The sequence below is a fragment of the Danio rerio genome, chromosome 13 (genome assembly GCF_052040795.2).
Source record: "Danio rerio strain M-AB ecotype USA chromosome 13, GRCz13ab, whole genome shotgun sequence".
In the NCBI taxonomy this organism is placed as follows: Eukaryota; Metazoa; Chordata; class Actinopteri; order Cypriniformes; family Danionidae; genus Danio; species Danio rerio.
In genome coordinates this window covers 22,093,744-22,115,274 of record NC_141033.1, presented here as the reverse complement: position 1 = coordinate 22,115,274, position 21,531 = coordinate 22,093,744, and the positions used below count along the sequence as shown (strand labels likewise).

Below are 21,531 nucleotides of genomic sequence, written 5' to 3'. Positions count from 1 at the left end.
TAATAATAATAATAATAATAATAATAATTATTATTATTATTATTATTATTATTATTATTATTATTATTATTATTATAATTACTACTACTACTACTGAACAAATTGGTTATTTAAATACACGGTCATGTAAATTATACAAATTTGTTATTCACTACACAGAGCAGCCTCTGCTATTTTGTAAAAGGGCAGAGTCCCATTTCTTTCTCTAATTAAATTGACCAATCGGTGTTTCTGTTACCACCGAAGTGGCTTCGTCGACCCAATAATGAGGCTCTATGTTCAAAATGCGGAAATGCAGAAGACAACGCAGTACCGTCATGCTTTCACTTGTTTTGTTCGCTAAAATAATAGTTTTTCCAATGTCGTCCGTCGCGTCTTACGATATGTTGCTTTAAGCTTTTATATTGTGGCAGAGAATTATGCGGTCCGCCAGAATCGCGATTTTGTTGACTGACTAACGTTAGCTTTAATATGTACAGTGGACTTCTGCCGTCGGGTCTCACCGAGGCTGATCTGAGCTCTGATGATGCTGATGAAGGAGAAACAGCAGAAAAGACAGACGAACACCAGACGCATCAGTCAGGCACCGAGCCTCATTCAGCTTCTGCACAGGTTGAATGTAATAACCGGAAATCTGACGTTCATGATGATGCATTAGAGGAAGATTGTCTTCCTGGAGTCTCCTTGGATATGTGGAAAGTACGTTAACTGACTAACGTTAGTATACCTAGTATAATCACAAAAAAAGCAAGTCACCACTTATATTTTATTATCATTATTTATGCCAACAACACTGCTGACAGCTGTGTGTGCGTTTGTGTTTATCACCACAGAAGTTCAAAGATCTCCAAAGAGCAAAACATGACCAGAGTTTGAGGCCACCACAAATCAAACGGCAAAGGAAAAGGCGCCATAAGAAAGGTGATTATAGCAGGGTTTCTTCTTACTACCCGCTAATGTTCTTCTTTTATACTATTTTTATTTCACTGTTGTTTCATTCAGTCCTTTCATATTCTTGTCGGCTTAGTCCTTTTATTAAACTGGGGTCGCCACAGCGGAATGAACCGCCAACTTATCCAGAATATGTTTTACGCAGGGATGCCCTTCCAGCTACAACCCATCACTGGGAAATACCTACATACTCATTCTCACAATCACTATGGACAATTTTAGCATACCCAATTAACCTATACCACATGTCTTTGGACATGTGGGGGAAACCAGAGCACCTGCACTCTCAGAAGGTACGCTGTACGCGAGCTGTCACTGGGATGGTACCTTTTCAAAAGGTACACATTTGTATCTAAAAGGTCTTAATACATCAAGGGCACATATCTGTACCTAAAAAGTACAAAAGTGTTCCTCTTAAAATTTTTAGGTACTAATATATAGTTTTGAGGTACCATTTTGGATACAAATATGTACCTTTTGAAAAGGTACCATCCTAGTGACAGCTCGCGTACCTTTATTTCTGAGAGTGGGAAGGAAACCCACGCGATCACGGGGAAAACATGCAATCTCCACACAGAAATGCAAACTGACCCAGCCGAGGCTCGAACCACCCACCTTCTAGCTGTGAGGCTATCGTGCTGCCCACTGCACCACCCCGTCACCTCACTGTTGTTCATAGTTTTCAGGTTTTGAAACATTTACATTCAAGAATAACGTCTTAATAGAAGTGTGTTAATTTGTATTGCACATACACTCAGTGATGCCAAATATGTACCATGATTGTCCAGATTAAGGGTAAAGTTGTTTTTTTTATTCGCACATTCGTTCAATGTCAACTAGTGACATGCTCTTTATATTGTTTATTGTGTACTTTGAATATTCAAACTGAAATCACGTGTAAATATGACTTCGAAACAACATGAGTGCTATTTAATTGACTTTAAACAATGTTGTTCTTTGATAGCTGTTTGTTGCTAATATAATTGCACTATTAGAAATTTGCAAACAATACTACTTTTCTGAAATTATATTATCAAGGAGAAAGTCTGAATGAAAATAAAACCCCTGTTACCTCAATGCTGTTTAGTAGTCTTTATAACAGTACTAACATCGTCAACATACAGTGCTATTACTTTTGAAGAACAACATGATTTTACTCTGTCAGATATAAAGTAATGCCTATGCATGTGTTCTTAGAAACATTGTTTTGATATATTTTGTTTTCATGTCTCTAACAGGTGGGACAGAGAATTGCAGCTCTGAACAGAAAAGGTATGATGTTCAATGAGGATTTCCAAACCAGAGCAGTCATTTAGATAATCACCAATTATTCAGAAGTTCATATGAGAGAGAGAATGAAATGTATTACTCTAAACAGCCTTTAGAAAATGGTATCCATTATTTCAGCACTGATGTGAATTGACTGAAATCTTCATATTGATGTCAGGACATTCAATTCTCTGTACATTTTAGCCTATACAAAATGTACAGGCTAAAGATGATCTCAGGTGTTTTCAGTCTTTAGATCCTATGAACCCTCAAACAGAATCATACTTGTTTAAAGATCCTTGTTCTAAAATGTAAAGTATCTTACAAAAAGCTTCAGTTTACTATGAATATACATGTTTTTATTGATTTACACATTTATTGTTATTTTATTTTATCTTTTCATTTTATTTTATTTCATTTATTTCATTAAATCTAATTTGTTTGTTTATTGTAATTACATTTTACATTATTTATTTATTAGATTTGTTTTATAATTATACATTTATCACAATTATGACTTTATTTAAATACATTTTTTTATTCCTATTGATTATTCCTATTATTTAAGTTTTATTTGAAAATTTTTTTAAAGCTTTTTTTTTCTCCAAACATTTCCATTGATAAACTTGCACTTAGCTCCGTGGGGTTTTCTTGGGGACCCTTGTTTTAAAAATAGCATTATATATTTTATTCTAATGATTTGTTTAAAGTGACTTTTTTATTTAAAGGATCTTTGAATCATTATTTGATGATTTGATTTGTTCTGAAATGTAATTATATACTTTTTCTAGTTTGATCTGTTGCACAATCTGTTGTTTGTTTTGTTGAACTGTTGTATAAAATAAAGATCACATTAGAGATCACATGCACATGCAGACTTTTTAGTTGTTGTTTGTGTATGTGTGTGGTATAACATACGTTTGTTTTATAGTCTGAGTCTGATAGGCTGTAATTTCCAACACAGTGAGTGACATTTACAATATCACCATAGAATATTATCATATTATCATCAGAACAGCTTGAAATATCTAGTAGTATGGGATCTTTATTTCCTTCCTTTTGCAAAAAAGTTCATTAAAGTTGCTTACACAACGTACAAACTTTTTAATTTATCTTGAACTGCTGTAACTTTTTATTTTTTAAAAATTGTTATATAAAATAAACATCACATTAGGGATCGCATTCACATGCACATGCGTTCAATGTAACTTAAATATTCATTCATTTATTCATTCATTTTCTTTTCAGCTTAGTCCTTTTATTAATCAGGGTTCCCCACAGCGGTATGAGCTGCCAACTTATCCAGCATATGTTTTACGCAGTGCATGCCCTTCCATCTGCAACCCATCACTGAGAAACACCCATAGACTCTTGCATTCACATCCACACATACACTACGGCCAATTTAGCTTATTCAGTTCACCTGTAGTGCAGGTTTTTGGACTTTGGGGAAAACCCATGCAAACATGAGGACAACATGCAAACTCCACACAGAAATGCCAACTGACTTAACCGGGACTCGAATCAGTGGCCTTCTTGCTGTGAGGCGACATCGCTAATCACTGTGTCACTGTGTCGCTATACCTTAAATATGTCTATATATAAAATATGAGTGAGTGAGAGGCAATCTCAGCAATGTCAAATCACATATTATTTGAACAACATTTTCAATATTACCACAGACACTCAAATATTGCACACTCCTAGTTTGTAATTGCTTGAGATTTGGCACCGGTATATGATTCTGACGGTATGAAAATATCACGGTATGATGATGTTGTGATTACTGCTCTAAAATATATCATTTTAAAATGTCTGGGTAAAAAACAAAAACTTTTGTACCCCTTTAAACACAATGTATTTTATTTTGAGAAATTTTTAAAATATTTTGGAGCAATAAACATATCAGGCTCAATAATTCAAATGAATTATTGACTTTTGCTGTGTTTCAAACAGCACTTTTGGATAGCTTTTCTGCTGGAGATACTGTTATGCTATAAAGAACAACAAATCTTACACATACCTTAGGAATGGTATAGCAAATAATTTAGACAGTTCTAAAATTTTGATTTTCCAAACCGCTGTATACCTTGAAAACGGTTATTGTCCCATGCCTAATTAAAATATTTGGTATGGTGTGATCTGTAGTTTTGTCTTACTGTATGATATTTTTCTTATATACAAAGTTCACAACTATATGTTGCTAAGTGTTTTAGTTTTTAATTTAAATGTTGGATTGTAAAAATCCTGTATTCCAGAACAAATAGAACATGTTGAGTACCAGAGTCTTCATATTCGACACCTCCTGCCTACCTATTTCACTAAGCACACATATACTGTATATACTGTTTCCATAATCCACCTGTTCTAGCAAAAAGGATGTGTACAGAAATAATTGAATCTCCCAAAGTATACATGGTATGCGTTCGAGTGAATGGTAATAATAAACAGAAGGACTTGTCATTCTGTGTCTTTGCCCAGGGAGCCTGAAGAGAAACGGAAGGAGCACTGGAAGGAGCTCACGCAGTATTTTGGCATCAGTGATAGATTCAAGCCGCCTTCATGTAGCAAACCTCCTCTCATGGTAACAATGATTTCCACCATCTTCCTCTGCCACTCTGTGGGTGTCCTAATTCCACTCAGATGCTGAACGTGTTTTTATCCCACTGCCTCTCTCTCTTTTTCTTTCTGTGTTCTCTGACTACTGTATGTGTAACTCGTAATTGTTTCCTCTATCAAATGTGGAAGACAGAGTGAGGAGGCGTCTTTTCTTCTGCGTGACACTGAGCATAACAGAATAGATCATATTATATTTAATGATGAGATTACCTTAATCTTGACATGAGGATGTAGCTGCTCTGTCTGTTCTGGTTGGTGTTTAATATCTCTTATGTGAGGTGGATTTTTCTGCATTGAAAGCCACAGCACAATGGACTCCAGAGCTCTCTGTAATGCTGTAATTCAGTGATAGGGAGGGGAATGTTCGCAAATCAAATACACCGGACAGCTTGTGTAACAAATATGACATTAGGATTTTTTATCCCACTCAGAAGCTGAAAAGGCATGGTGTAAACAGTGTAATGAACAGCATATGCCTTTATTTGTCTTTTGTAAATGGACCTGCTTTTTATGATTTAATGTTAACTTCTTTTTAGATTCACATTTTGATGGAGATGTTGCCGTACAATTATGGTTATGTGGACTTGTTTGTTTAATAGTGCTGGCTTTGTTATAAATGAATACATCATTTAATGTTAGTTTTTGAATATTCAACTTTTTCTAACTGTGCTTAAGCATTTATCCTATTAGATGTAAAAATAGATGTAAAAATGTGATCATTTTTAACAAGGTTAACTTATGTTTAATGACCACTTAAATTTATGAATTATAGTTAAGTAAAACATCAATTTTGTTTAATTTTTTGAAATGCCACTGACATTTCTTTCTATTCCTTCTATTAAGTGCCATGCTTTCAGTAGGGCTGGGCGATTTGGCCTAAAATCAAAATCTTGATTAATTGAACATTTTAACTCGATTACGATTATTGAATGATTAGTTTATTTATTTTGCCTTCCCAGTTCACTGATAAGTTTTGTACAGAAAATATGCTCTCATAGTAAAAGTGAGTTTTTTGAATGAAAGTTGCATTACTTGATTTTAAAATAATTGAAGGAAACGCACACTATCATACACCCGGTGCAATAAGGTGTAAGACCTGTGCAACCCTAATTTTCCCATTTTCCACAACGTTGTTTAAATAGCAAATCCATTTGCGCCACTCTGTGGATTTATGGGTGTTCAGGGGTCCGTTCTTCGTACGTGGATTACTCAGTTAGCTGGACTTGGATATTGAAGATTTGACACGATCCAGGATTGTTTCGTTCTTCAAAGCTGATCCGAGAGTTGTTGTCATAGCAACAGTTCTGCTAGGTCAAACCTGATCGGCAGGTTCAATTCATATAAACAGGATTAGATCGGCTTAGTTCAAGCAAAGATAATACAGAAAGTATGTTCCGAATTCTGATATTTTCTTACAGTAGTAGTTATATACACTTGGGAAAATGGTACATATTTTTTTACTATATATATAAAGTTATAGTCATTAATAAAATAAATAAAGTTATACATATTAATAAAACTTCTGCAATCTGCACCCTCAAAATGAAAGTACAAAGACTGCCACCTGGTGGTGCAAAGAGAAAACTTATTGATATGAACTTTTTAGATCGCTTTAGTACAAATTGTGTATAATAGAAATGCACAATATGTGACTTTTTTTTTAAAAGCAATAATACATTTATGCAGTCATAAACATGTTTTGATAGGTAATATGCCAGAGATTTGATGCTTCACAAAAGTTGCAGACGCCATTACCAATATGAAAATGCTTTTGTAAACAACCAGTTATTCTTTACACCGATTAAAAAACTGTACTATAATAAAGAAAATCTTTTCTATATGTAGATCTAAATACATTGATTTGCATTGAAATACATGATGAATACTTTTGACACATGAAAGTGTAAAGCCTGCAGCTCACAACAAATGTGGAAGGTTATTGCGTGTCATATTTAACAAACCGTTTACTGCTAATTTGCTAATTTTGCTCACATGGATAATTGAATATTAATCAGATGATGTCATTACGCTGCTGTGCCGTCAGCCAATCGTTGCATTGCTGATCATGATTTTGAGGATCGATAGATCTGTCCTTCACAACACATGCAGCGATCTCAGATCAGTATATCCAGACATTCTAATCTGATTCGCGAACTTGTTTAAAGAACCAAATTAGTGACAGATCAGTTATCAAGATTTAAAGATCCAGGATCTGCCAAATAATCTTAGATCATTTAAGCGAGGTACGAAGAACAGATCCCAGGTCTAGAAGGGAGGTGTGTTAAGGGGCATTGTTGGCATTGCTATTTTGAGGAACTAAAATAGATTGTGCAATAAACCAGCTGAAAGTAGGTTTAAAGTCCATCGCAGAGCGATTTAGTTGTGCGCCTCACTTACATATTGCTTAATGCATACAGTATGTACAGCAATACATAAATACATTTACAAATGAAAAAGAAATAAAGGATTCGAATAATACAAAAATGATTATTTTTTTCAAAAATCACTGTCTTCATGCCTTCTTCATCTCGGGGGGGTTTTTCAGTTTATTCACAACAACTTGCTTTTGTGTCATGTTGTTATTATTATTATTATTATTATTATTATTATTATTATTATTATTATTATTATTATTATTAGCAGTATTACTTATTATATGCATATTTATACTAATATTAAAAACAAGCTTAGATTTGTCCACCTGTCAGGTTTTGGACCAAATGGGGCATAGGACGTGTGTTTATAAGTTTTATAAGTTTTATAAGTTTATAAATTTATTCATTTGTTGGAAATAAGAACTGAATTTAGAAATAGTTTTGAAGTAATGTAATTAATGTAATTAAAAAAAAACATAGCTGAAAAAAAATAGTTGATAGTTTTTAGACATGTTTATATGCATTTTTAAACAACACAATACATGTTTTAAAGATGTACTTTAATAAGATATTGTTAAGAAAAAAACAATAATAAATAATTCCAGGAATTCTAGGGATTTTTCAGTTGAGGGTAATTTGTCCCACAGTTGTATATACTGTATTATAGACCTTATTTCTTTGCATTAAATGTTTACTGTGCATTTATAATGGCTTCATTTTGCTGGAACATTTGCAGTGTTGCATTTTTCCCATCTGCATGATAAGATATTTGTACACACAGGTTTGTGGTGATTTGGTGTATGTGGAGATTTGTATGAGGTGTGCACAGGTTGGCTTGCATATTTCATCATGTTTTATTTTATACAGTAATACGTCTTTTTACACTATTTGATATCTGAGTTGAGAGCAGAGTATATGGGAGAGTACAAAACGATTCGGAAAAGCTGACTTTGTACATTGCTTCATAATTTAATTTGGTCATGCAGGAAATTCCTGATTAAATTTCCTATAAATAAGTCTCTTTAAGTGCAAAGCTTTGTAAACAGAACTAATTCATTTGTAACTTGAAGCCATTTTTGCACTAATGCCTATTACTTATCATTCAGCAGCATAAACTCAAAACACTTTCTGCAGTTATTTTAATTTGTAAATTGTCATGTAAGCAGAATGTCGGCAAATGCAATTTGTTTAAAGTAGGAAAACTAATTCAATTGTCTGTATCGTTTAACGTTGAGCTCAAATAATTTTGCATTAGCAAGTTAAAATATTGGGTTATTGAGTTAAAATAGTGTTTTGATTATATATATCCGGTTGTCCTGCTAATTTAGACAGCTTCGCTGCTCCGTTCCCCCCCTCATTTTCAAAAGCTGTATCTCTTTTGGATTAAACATTATTAAAGAGCTGAGCATATGCTGTGAAAATACATTTTAATAGAGTTGTGAGGGCGGCTGATTGGAACGGGTTCTCTGAAATGTTTACCTAAGCAGAATGAGTATTATATGACTGTTATGGAATATAAATGATGTCAGGTTGTTCTTCTTCAATGTAGTGTTAGGTACTTCAATGTTTTGTTGGCCATAAGGATCACTCAAAAATGAAAATACTCACATTTTACTCTAAATGTAGTTCTGAGTTTTTTTTTTTTTGTGATGAACGAAATGTAAATTTGAATACACTACCGGTCAATAGTTTGGGGTGTTTTTTTTTTTTTATTTGTATTTTTTTAATTAATTTTATTTAATAATTTAAATAAAAATATTCTGTTCAAGGCAGAATTTATTAAATGTAAAAAAAGTAAATTGTTAAATACTTAATTATTAAATATTTATTTATTACTTATTGTTTATATTGTTTTGTTCAAATAAAATTATTACTCCAGTCATTATTGCTTTTATTACAATTTTGATTATTATTTTTAAATATAATAATAATAATATTAATATTAATAATAATAATAATAATAATAATAATAATAACAACAACAACAACAACAACAACAACAACAACAACAACAACAACAACAATATTTATATTTAGATTAGAGGGATTTTTGAAGGGTCTTGTGACTAAAGACTGGAGGAATGAAGCTGAAAATTCATCATTAAAATCACTGGAATAAATTATTAAATTACATGATAAACTACTTTTAAACTACTTTTATTTTATAGTGCAATAACATTTTAAAAATTGTTACAATTTGTACTGTATTTTTTTGATGAAAAATATGCAGCCTTGGTGAGCAGGATAAGCTTATTTAAAAATCCTATTAAGCCCAAACCTTTGACTGGTAGTGTATATTGTAAAGAATGGTGGTAGCCATTGACTTACACATACACAGTAATGTTTTCCCACTATGGGTGTTAGTGGCTACTGGTTTATGTTCAACATAAAAAAGCAATTCAGTCAGGTTTGGAACAAGTGGAGTAAATGACAAAGAAAACCCCTATCCTTTTAAACAAAACCGGTATAAAGAATGCGTTGGTATAATATTTGTTTTGGGATTTGCCTTCTGAAGATCCGCAGTACAGCAGACAGAGAGCTCTTCTCCACCAGCTCTGCTTCTTTGATGGAAATATCTAATTAAACACCAACATTTATGTTTGGTAACCTCCTGTGGCTAGACAGATTTTTTGCCTAATATTTAATCAACGGACGATTTTCATTTATGAGAAGAAATCTACATATTTGTTGTAATGGCAATCATATTAAAAAGAATGCCCGAGGGAGTTTTTAAGTTACTCTTTGATTTTTTTCCCTCCTTTTTCTATTTGAAAATCACTTCATTTATTTCCCTCCTTCTCATCTTCAGTCAGGCCTGGAAAAGAGCATAGAGAGTGCCATCGCTGAAGGGGACTATGGGAAGGCGGAAGAACTGAGTGACAGCCTTGCTACTCGAGAGGTATGTTGCCCAGATAAGCCATCTCGCGGGGCGCTCCGACTGTGACAAATTGAGCTAATGGGTCTGCGGACATTTTGCCTGCAAAGACACAGAGGCTACAAACACACTCGCTCACACACATTTCGTCGGAATTAGGCGGAAAGTCTTGCAACCCTTTTACACTGAAGTTAATGGAAAGCCCTCCCCCAGTTTGAAGTACGGCAGTGTCTATAGAACTTTCGGTTCTGCCTTTTAATGAAGGCTACAATGCTTTCAACCCGAGTGCTAAAACATTTTCAAGGTGCCAGTTTTACACCTTTGAAGTGGGCTCATACCTAAATACAGTGCCTGCAGTTTTAAAAAGACACGTTTTAGGAGTGCACGTAGGATCAAGCGTTTCCAAGCTAATTTGGCAGAAAATATAACATTCGCACAGCTGTAATTGCAGTTAAAAAGACATTCAACTTTTCTGAAGTTGGGGCAATCATAGCGGGCAATATTTTTCAGGCTCGCAACTTTGATTCAATGGAATCTGAAATGCATTCCGCTAAACTCCGGCCTAGGCTTTGATTCCAGCATTACTGCATGGAATTGATGTTCACTGGCGACCTTAAATAGTTTAATACTGAAAAGGTTTGGGTTTTTGCTTCCACTACACTTGCTTGTATATTTGCCGATTTAAAGCATTAAAACAAAATATTTAGCAAACATTGCATGTGTAATTTTTAAAGTTATTTTAGTATCATGTAACTTTAGTGCTTTTGAGTCATTTTTATCTTTGTTTAATGCTTTTTTTATTGGAATTAAGCTTTTATTACATTGATAGTGTGTTTATGTCCCTTTTAATAGCTTTTCACATTTTTATAGTACATTCTTGTCTAAAATTGATTATAGTGATCATCTATATGCATGTAGCTGCTACTTTATCAAGTAAACTTCTGTTTATCACGCAGCAATACGCATTTGTCACAGCTGCAGATTCACAGACGCATCACTGTATTTTGTACAATTCCTTACATCTTTATATCAAAGGTGAAAATTACATTTGTACTTATTTACTTTAAAGGCTCGATTTGGGTAAACTACCATCGCATCTTTCTAATTTGCTAACATTTCACATAAATAACCAATGCACTAGATTTGGTTCCTGTATTTGGTTAACAGTCCCAAGGGTATTGGCAAATGTGCTTTTTCCTTTTATGCTCCCATGGAGCTTGGAATGACCTCCACAATTGGCTTAATCTTGACACATTTCTGACTCTGAGTACATTTAAACATTTTCTATATAATGTCTTAAAGAATACCTGTAATTGTTTTTATGGTCTGATCTTATTTTTACGAATGGTGATTTTGTTATTTTGTTTTCTGTTCTATTTTTTTTTTTTTATGTGTGTGAAACTTTGTGCTGCTATCTTGCAGGTCTCACTAGAAGAAGAAATGGTAGTGTCTTAATGTGATCCCCTGGCTAATACATATGTATATGTATATAAGTATGTATATATTAGTGCTGTCAAAATTAGTGCGTTAACGCATGCGATTAATTTGAAATAATTAACGTGTTTAAAAAATTAATGCAATTAAGGCAGTTTTTTTTTTTTCCTGTTGTAGCTGTGGTTTGTTCAACATGCAAAGAAATATGGATAAGGCCCAGGAAGCACTTTTTTAAGGCAAGTTTCAGTATAAAATAATTAATGTCGCATTCAAGGCTCTCTAGCGTTTCCTCTAGAGTTTCATCTAATTTCGTATGTTTCATTTTTAACTTTCGACTTTTGTTTTAATGGAATTTGATACCCATGGCTAATGGAAAGAAAAATCTCCACATTTCGTGACTCATTGGTCCTTTAAGGTAATCAAAAATCGCTGTTTTTACATGGTAGACTCTTAATAAGAGTATTATCTTAATCATATTAAAAGCAGAGTATTGGTGTCCATGTAAATCAAGTGCCAGATGAAGTCGCAAGCTGTCAAAGTCAGCGCATTCCTCTGCCTTTCAGCATGCGCCCTCCAAGGTTTCATTGAGTTTGACGTGTTTCCCGCTTTAACGCAAATTTTGTAAATTGTCTACTTCACGTTGTTGTGTCAGAATCCTTGTGAAATACAGCCATACTTCAGGACGCTTAGTTTAAGCAAATTTGATAAACGCGATCATGCGGGTGGAATCTGAAGGGAGTCGCTCCGGCTGCGCTGTCCTGCGGTGTGTGTGTGTGCGCGCTTTGGTGTGACACAACGCGTACCTGTATGTGCCATTGATGTACCGCTTGATGCTTCTTACGTCCTTGTCGCAGCACCAGTGGCCACAAAATTAGGCACTGAAATGCATATGCTGATTCCGTAATCCTGCTTGTGATCCTACCTGTTCTCACTCTCAGCTCACATCATTCAAAACAAAAGGTCCACATTGTCCCTCGATAATGTCAACAGACTGGACTATCTTAGCAACTGTCTGAATGTAAAGGAACACTAAGAAAAATAGTTTCTAATTAATGTTCTCAACTCACAGCAATACAACTTTTCAATGAGTACAATTGTTTGTATTCAATACTTTATTATTATTATAATTTTCCATTTTCCATATTTGCAATGCCTGTATTTTGGCATTTTTGCAGTCCACTTAGAATCTACCTTGGAAATATTTTTTATTTTTTTTTATATTGGCATTGATTGTTTTGAAATTCAAATAGCACTAACATGCCTGTGTTTTTATTACTGTGTTTATTTATTTAAATCTGTGTTACAAGTTAAACAAAAAAAATAATAATGAATTATATTTTGAATTAAAAATGTTTTTGTCTTGTGTTTACATTAATTTTACATTTGAATAGCCAAAATGAGAAGTTGCAGTCTTTTTGATGTGAGTAATTGCGATTATATAAAAAAAGTGTGATTAATTAGTAATTTTTTTCAATCGATTGACAGCACTAATATATATTATATTATATAATATAATATATGTACTGTATGTATGTATGTATGTATGTGTGTGTGTGTGTGTGTGTGTGTGTGTGTGTGTGTGTGTGTGTGTGTGTGCGTGTGTGCGTATACTGTATGTATATATATATATATATATATATATATATATATATGCATACATACATGCATACATACATACATACATACATACATACATACATTTTGGCTGGAATACAAGCAGGTTTTAATTTTTTAAAACCATGTTAAGGTCAAAATTATTAGCCTCTTTTTTCGATAGTCTACAGAACAAACCATCATTATAGAATAACTTGCCTAATTACCCTATCCTATGTAATTAACCTAAAAAAAAGCCTTTAAATATCACTTTAAGCTGTATAGAAGTGTCTTGAAAAGTATCTAGTCAAATATTATTTACTTTCATCATGGCAAAGATAAAATAAATCAGTTATTAGAAATGAGTTAATAACTATTATGTTTAGAAATGTGTTAAAAAAATGTTCTCTACTTTAAATAGAAAATTGGGGAAAAATTGACAGGAGGGCTAATAATTTAGTGTTTATCATTGTGTGTATATATATAATTGATTCTGCAAATATTTTTCTTTCTTTCTGCATATGTTGTTGTTGTGTATATTTATAGCAATGAAGTAGCTTCATTATTTGATGATATATAGCATAAAGTGCTAATTAACCTTCTGTCATTAACTTTATATGTAGGCAACTAAATGGTTTGTATGACTCACTCTGTAAACCCCTTTATGTTGTTGTAATTGTCTTTTTACGGTTTATTGCTGTATACCGCAGCTGACGCTATTCCTGGCTTTGGTGTTTTGAAATGTGTTTTTCTCTTTCTGTGATAATTAATTTTCTATTAAGATTAATTTTATAGTTTTATTATGGATAAAACGGTCTCAGGTCATGGTTCGATAAAGCTCTCCCATCCATCTAATTGCGAGAAGCAGCATTAATCGTGTTAACCTCAAATATTTTAGTTTACGTAATCAATTACAGCTTCTGTTTCTCTTGGTGTAAATGCGTAAATGACACCATTTACTCCACACTAATGAAATCATATATCGATGCTGTTGATTGTTGATTTGAATCCGTTCAAAGCAGGTTGATAATCATGCTCATAACAAGCGTAGCACCAAGGGAACAAGCATTAAATAGCTCAGTAATGCCAACAACAGGCCCTCGGTTTAGCCAATTTTCTTTGGAGAGTCTTTTCGCTGTAATCCATACAGATGCCACTTACGCTTATCTCCGGAGTATCTGTGTGGTTTATCTTATTTCGGTCCCAGGTAGACGAGACGTAATAACAATTTCTTTGGAACCCTTCTCGGAAACATTGTACCATTACATGGGCTTCATTGTGATGCCGATTTGTCTTTGTTGTTTTGTTTGGATGAGAATAGCAGATTTAAGCATTCCTTTACAGACAGTTTATCTAGACTTCAAAAGCAGGTAAAGCAATTCTGAGATGCCATCATGCTGTCTAAATGCTTGCAAATTAAATCTTTAAGGTAAGACTCTACAGGTAAAATCATTGATTTTGAAACAGTTTTTCACTTTTCATAAAGTTTTAGTATTTCTATTAAAGGAAAAAAAATACGCTTGTAAATGTTTGCCAATTATTTTTTTTCTCCGGCACTGTGTAAGTGCTCTTGTAGTGAAGGTTTTTAACTTCACAGGTTTATTCATATCTATGTTCTGAAAGAACACTGTAAAAATTACTGTAGTTTCAACGTTAAAAAAAAAAAAAAAAAAAAAAAAAACGGTAAAAATACTACAGTGTCTCCTGGTTAACAATATTTAGTTTCTTTAATATAAACAGGTAATAACCGTAAATTGACTTTACCAGAATTTGCTGCATAAAACTTCACTTATATGCCTTTTTACTGACTTATCTGTGGTTCTTTTTAATTTTTTTTTTCTTATCAGTGATGTACATTAAAGTTTTATGTTAGATCTAATGCTGATAAGTCATGTTTATTGGATTTATTTAATTGTATGTGTGTTAACATGATGTCTTTAGTAGTTGTTTCATTGGCACTGAGCACCTACTGTATACAGTGCTCAGCATAATTGAGAACACCCTATTTTGAAAATGAATATTCTTATCCATTTCTCAGTGAATATAGGCAATGTATTTTTGTGCATTTAAACAAAACAGATTTATTAAACAGATATATTTATTAAAATAACATTTTTGTCACTTAACATATTTGGAAATTGAATGATAATACAATTAAATTTAATTTAGTACAATTAAATACAATTTATTAAATTACAAACTACAAATTTCAACAATTTTTTTTATTTTTTATTTTATTTATTTATTTTTTTTATTTATTTATTTATTTTATTTTTTGCTTTTCTTGATTTTTCCTCTCTTTTAAATTTGTATATAATATTTTTCTATAATTTGTAAGTACTAATTTTTGGACAGTTAGCGCAAGTTATTTTGTTAGATTAGCTCCAGATTTGGCTTCAGTACTGACTATTCTAATGTATATGCACAAATAAAATATTGTATAGCTTCCTATTAAAAATATGAATAAAAAAAAATATTTGTGAGGGGTGTACTTATATAAGCTGAGCACTGTACAGTTAATAACCATATAATAACTTTACTAAGTTGCTGCATAAAACTTAACTTTTATGCCTTTTTAATGACTTTACTGTGGATCTTTTTAGTTTTTTCTTATGATTGATGTACATTAGAGTTTTATGTTAGATCTGATGTTGATAAGTAATGCTTATTGGATTAATTTAATTGTATGTGTGTTAACATGATGGTGTTTGGTAGTTGTGTAAATGGCACTGACCACCTATACTGTATATTGGTTTGTTTCTCTGCTTGCTGGAAAATTGCTGGACACATTGCTTCATCATATGACTCCCACCTGCTTTTGGTTGCTGTTATCTGTGTAACAAAGGATATGATATGTATATGTGTAGATCGGTGTATATTATAATATAATAATATAAATTAGTGAAATAAAGTAGTTTACCATAAAATTTCGTTTTTTTTATTCCAGCCAAACTAAAATAAATAATGCTTGAGAAATATTTGAAAAATAATACAAATAAATAAAAGTTACAATAAAAATACTATTTTACAGGAAGGCTAATAATATTGCTCTCAACTGCATATATATTAAGTTGGACTGCATATAAACAAACCTTCATTCAATGTTTTTTAGTTTTTATGCTTGAAATTCATGCAAATCAGTGTATATTTAATTAAACTGTACCTAAATTGCATATTTGAACAAAACATTTTTGAAATTTTGTTATAAAAAAAATCTTATGCAAATGCAAGCTATCAACTGGCGATGTATAGTGATAATTTTTACTTTGCTTTAGTCTCGCCTTAAGGGTTTGCATCAAATAACTCTGGTTTGTTAACTGTAACAGTAACTGTAGCAGTCTGCATTAAATGTTTGCAGGTAAAAACACAAACACAAACTGCATGGCTTTCCTCTTTGATTGACTCACCAGGACCGTGTTTGTCACTGAAAGCTTCTTAGAGCATCAGTGGATTTGAGCAGACTTAGCATCCTCGAATCTCTCGCTCAGCCAGACAGATGAGGTTTGCCTCTGACAGAACACTGGCACTCGCTGTGCAGTAATGCCACTGTTAGCTGCTTTATTTGTTCTCTGCTAAATGCTGTACATTACAGTTTTCACCAGGTAATGTGCATTTGTCATCTGCTGGACATCTCTCTAATGCTTTAAAGATTGATTCAGTGTCCGTCAGAGAGGTTTCTGTGAATGGGCCAAGAAAAGACAATATTTGGGTGGGCTTTTTATACTAAGGTTTATTGGTCATTTAAATCGTAACATCGTTTCAGGCTTTGCAATGGTAGGAGAAGATTTTTTTTGTATTTATTTTTTTAATTTAAGTTATACTATTTTTAATTGTACAGATAAGTTTTTCTTGCATATTCATGGGTGCTAGTGTAACATGTCAAATATTAAAAGGATACATTAAAATGTGTTCTTACACATAATACTTTTCAACCAGGATTTTTTTGAAGATACTGACTGAAATGTCATTCGGTGTAATAGTTTATATACCAAATAATATTTTCTGGCATATTTTAGAACAATAATCATTTGATGGCATTAAAATACTTTTACTTAGTTTAATAAATTCTAATTTGCTTTAATTTCAAACCACTATATGGTTCAGCTAAATGTTAGCTAGTAGTATTTAATCAACTACAAAATACTACATTTTAATATAGTGACTTATTATTTTATATATTTATAAGTTCAGGTTGGTATAATTACTTTTTTTACTTGTTATACATTGGAGCAAGTATATATGTTACAATGAATAAAGATGGAATATTTTTAGTTTAAAACATTAGACACTTTCATTTAATATGTGTATAAAATCACATACATTTATAGATGCAATAAGCAATTTTTGCCAAAGGATGTTTTTTGGAAGCACCGAAACACCAATCAGACACTTTTTGATATCTCTGCTATCATTATCTTAATACAGTTAAACTGTCCTGGAAGATTGTAACATACTGTTACAATTAAAGTAAGTTAATATATTTTAAAATGCAATTTATTCCTGTGACGCAGCATAGTTATTTAACTCTTCAGTGGTTAAATGATACTCATAATTTTTATATTTATTTATTTTTTTATTTGTTTATGTATTTCACAACAAGGGACAGTGTACATTAATCAATGTTCTCCAAGAATGTAAATGTACCCAAATTAGCCCAAAGACTTGTTTTCATTGGTGGTCCCTTAGCGAGATGTTAAAGACCAAACCAATAAAACACAAATTCTATCTAAAAACAATACTCAAATGAACACAAAATACAACAACAATATCATATAGCCTAGTGTTCACAATGTTAATAACTGAGTGTACTGATTTTGTAATCAAAGATTTGTTTTAGTCTTCTCAAAAAATCTTTAAATTAGTTGTGATTCTTAATATTTTGGTAGAAACTGGCATTTTTTCAAACTTTCTTCAACTGACGTATAGTTATATAGCCTATAGTACAGTAAAGAACAGCATTTAGTTTAAACATTTTTGTAACATTTATGCATGTTTTTCTGTCAATGTTGATCAAATTAAAGCATCCCTGAAATTTCCTTGAAAACATCCTACAGTAACTAAATTTAGTTCAAAGATTCACAAAATAGGGCCTGCGAGCCAAAGTTGGCTCGTTGTAACATTTGATTTGGCCCACCATCTGAGAAAGGAGTATGAATGATGGGCTGGGTTGGGGCAAATGATTTTAACAAAGATTGTCTTTTTTAGTTTAAAATAATCTTGCTTGTTTATTTGTTTGTTTGTTTTACTGCTGAGTTACAAAAAAGCCAACTGAAATGAAATGATAATTTAAATAATTTAATGTTAATTTAAATACATAAACAAATAGTTTGTAAAAAGGTATTACGGTCACTCAACAGGACAATGCAGAAAACATCAGCGAGCAAATCAAGGCACAATCAAGTGCAGCTTGAATAGCGTAACCCATTCTGTTATAAATGAGATTGATTTTACTCCAATAAGTTCATTATGAAAACATTAAAAATGGTTACTACATTAGTTAATACAAAGTTAAACTAAAACAAAATTAAATATTATTAAATAAATTAAGAAGTACCCATGGGAGCTATATTTACCTTCGGCCCACTAGCCTCGATCTAGTTTGGTTTTTGACCCTTCATAGGAAAAAAAGTTTGGGCACCCCTGCTTTAGTTCATTCTTTGTTTGGCGTTTTATTACTTTCTTTTAGAATATATTAAGAGATAACGAGAAAGGGAAGAACAAAATGTGAAAATGTTGCAATCTAAACTTGAACCTTCATGTCCAATGTGAACATCAGAGCTCAACGTGCTAATATAGGTCACAGCTTTAAACTTTCAGTATAATCTCCTATTTTATTTTAAAAACGTAATCACTATGTACTATCATGCATCACTTCCAAGTGACCTAAATGCAAACTCTAGATAAATGTCGTCCTATTACAATGGTCCTTGGGGGCAATTTGGGTATTAGTGAAGCATTTTATGGGCTAATTTGTAATCCGGCTAGTGTTGATTATCACAGCGCTCCGTGCGGCCGCAGAGAGCTCTGCCCAGGATAAATGTTCATGCGGACACAGCTGTTTGAAATAATGCAATGAACAACTAAACAGTCAATAATCCCAACTGTGGTAAGCCTCAATTTCAAGGCTCTAATAATATTTGTGTCTACTGATATATGAAATGCCATACGTTCTGTAATATGTTTACATGCTAATATGGCGTTAAATTAAAGTGTTTAGAAGTGAACGAGAGTTATATACTAAAGGTCTTGCGATTATTGTTTTGAGCCTCTTGTTTTTGTCCTCAAATTATTTCTGGGCCATAAGTATTTCATTGGTCATTTATTCTTTTTTTTCTCCTGCTTCAAAAGTTTTTTGCTTTATATGTGTAAATCTCCTATTTGGGAACGTTTCAATGTAGAGGAATTATTGGTTGCTTTTTTTTTAATCACATGATTTTCCCCGGTTTCCTTTAATCTGCAAATTAAAGCAATTTGTTAAAACCTTCTTTCAAGTTATCCTAAAAAAGTGTGTGATATGTGGCCTTTCATCTTCGTCTAAGTGTTTAAACACAAATGCGGATAGTAAAGGTTTCTTTGAGATTTTCCTTACATGAAAGTGCATTCAAATGCTCTGTAGAAGGTTTAACTGTTCTTTTTTGTTTTTGATTGACAGTGTTTTATTCATTTGTGTGAAAGGTAAAGGCTTTTTAATTGATCAGAATTAAATACAGTATTATCGAATTCTTCACAGCATATCCCAAAAAAAAAGAAAAGATCCAGGTTACGGTTCAAAATGCCTTTTACAAAACTAATTGACTATTTCGGATTCAAGAAAGTATTACGCAATTTATTTTGCCATTGTAAATTTTCAAAAGGTCATTTAATTGAGTATTAATTGAGTGTACCAAAATGTAGCAAATTCCAGCGTTCTGGATGTGACATTTGCAGTAAAAACTCAAAACATGAACTCGCATAGGAAGTCTATGTTAACATTATATTGACACATCTGTTTATATTTTCCAAAACTACTAACCGCAGAGTCATGAGATCAGAAAACATATCAATCTGTCATCATTTTTTACATTTTAAATGAGGAAAATAAACATGCATTATGGATATGACCAAAACAGTCACCAAGTTTACAGTCTACATCATTCTTTGTAGGAATTCTGTAAATTAAACTGCACAAACCAAAAGAAACAATATAAACAAAAGAATAAGAGTTGGCTTACTATAGAACCAAAATTACTATTTTATTTGACATTTTAGCATTTGTGAGAAAAAAAGCTTTTTATGGTTATTTATGTGACACCTCTCCTTTATGAATGTGACAGATGTGAAATTGGCACTTGTGTGACTTTGGTAAGTGAAATAGAATTGTTTGAAAACTTTGACAGACGCCTTTTTAAATATGTTTAATACAAGTAAAATGCAAGGCGACAAAAAAAAAAAAAAATTCAAAAGATTAGCTATTTTGGTGAAAACATTTTTTTTTTTACATGGCATGGTTGACATTTGCATGGAATTGCTCTATTGCATGAAATTACATTTATTATTTTTACCCATAGATTTTATTTTGGGCCAAAATATATTTTAAATATTCACATGCTGAATATGGTGTCTATGCATTGATACTGCAATATTTTATCAAATAGTGTAATAACTGACAGTAAAAAGCACAATTATTATAAACAGCTACTAATATAAATATGCACATATATATAATGAATACAAATATACAGTTGAGGTCAGAATTATTAGCCTCCCTGAATTATTAGCCCCCCTTTTTTTCCAATTTCTGTTGAACGGAGAGAAGATTTTGTTCAACACATTTTTAAACATAATAATTTTAATAACTCATTTTTTAATAACCGATTTATTTTTGTCTTTGGCATGATGACAGTAAATAATATTTTACTAGATATTTTTCAAGACACTTCTATACAGCTTAAAGTGACATTTAAAGGCTTTATTAGGTTAATTTGGTTAACTACGCAGGATAGGGTAACCTGGCAAGTTATTGTATAACAATAACGTTTGTTCTGTAGACTATCGAGAAAAAAATATAGCTTAAAGGGGCTAATAATTATGACCGTAATTTTTTATTTTTTTTTAACTGCTGTTTTTCCAGCCGATATAAAACAAATAAGACTTTCTCCAGATGGAAAAAAAAAAAACTAACAGACATTAAGTTAAAATTTTCTTGCTCTGTTAAACATCATTTGGGAAATATTTATAAAAGAAAAAAAATTCAAAAGGGGGCTAATGATTCTGACTTAACCTGTAAATATATGAACTGTAAATATTTCCCCTTACTGAATACTCTGTGTTTCTAGCTTAAGTTGCCGCCATACCATGAAACGGTGAATTTAATTGACAATAAAAACCAATGGTCTTAAAGATATTACAGACCATCTAATGACTATTTTTTTTTAC

General features: G+C 32.1%; 1 protein-coding gene across 4 annotated transcripts in view; it reads left to right on the top strand.

Moving 5' to 3' along the window:
• Positions 1-281: 281 nt before the first annotated feature.
• fam204a (family with sequence similarity 204 member A) overlaps positions 282-21,531 on the top strand; it is a 34,272-nt gene continuing 13,022 nt past the window's right edge. For 2 of the 4 annotated variants that reach the window (XM_087277792.1, XM_087277791.1), the window contains exons 1-5: positions 282-699; positions 834-921; positions 2,190-2,223; positions 4,702-4,804; positions 10,024-10,113. In XM_087277792.1, the coding sequence (XP_087133918.1) occupies positions 472-699; positions 834-921; positions 2,190-2,223; positions 4,702-4,804; positions 10,024-10,113 (543 nt within the window). In that variant the 5' untranslated portion in view covers positions 282-471. 4 annotated transcript variants of the gene reach the window in all.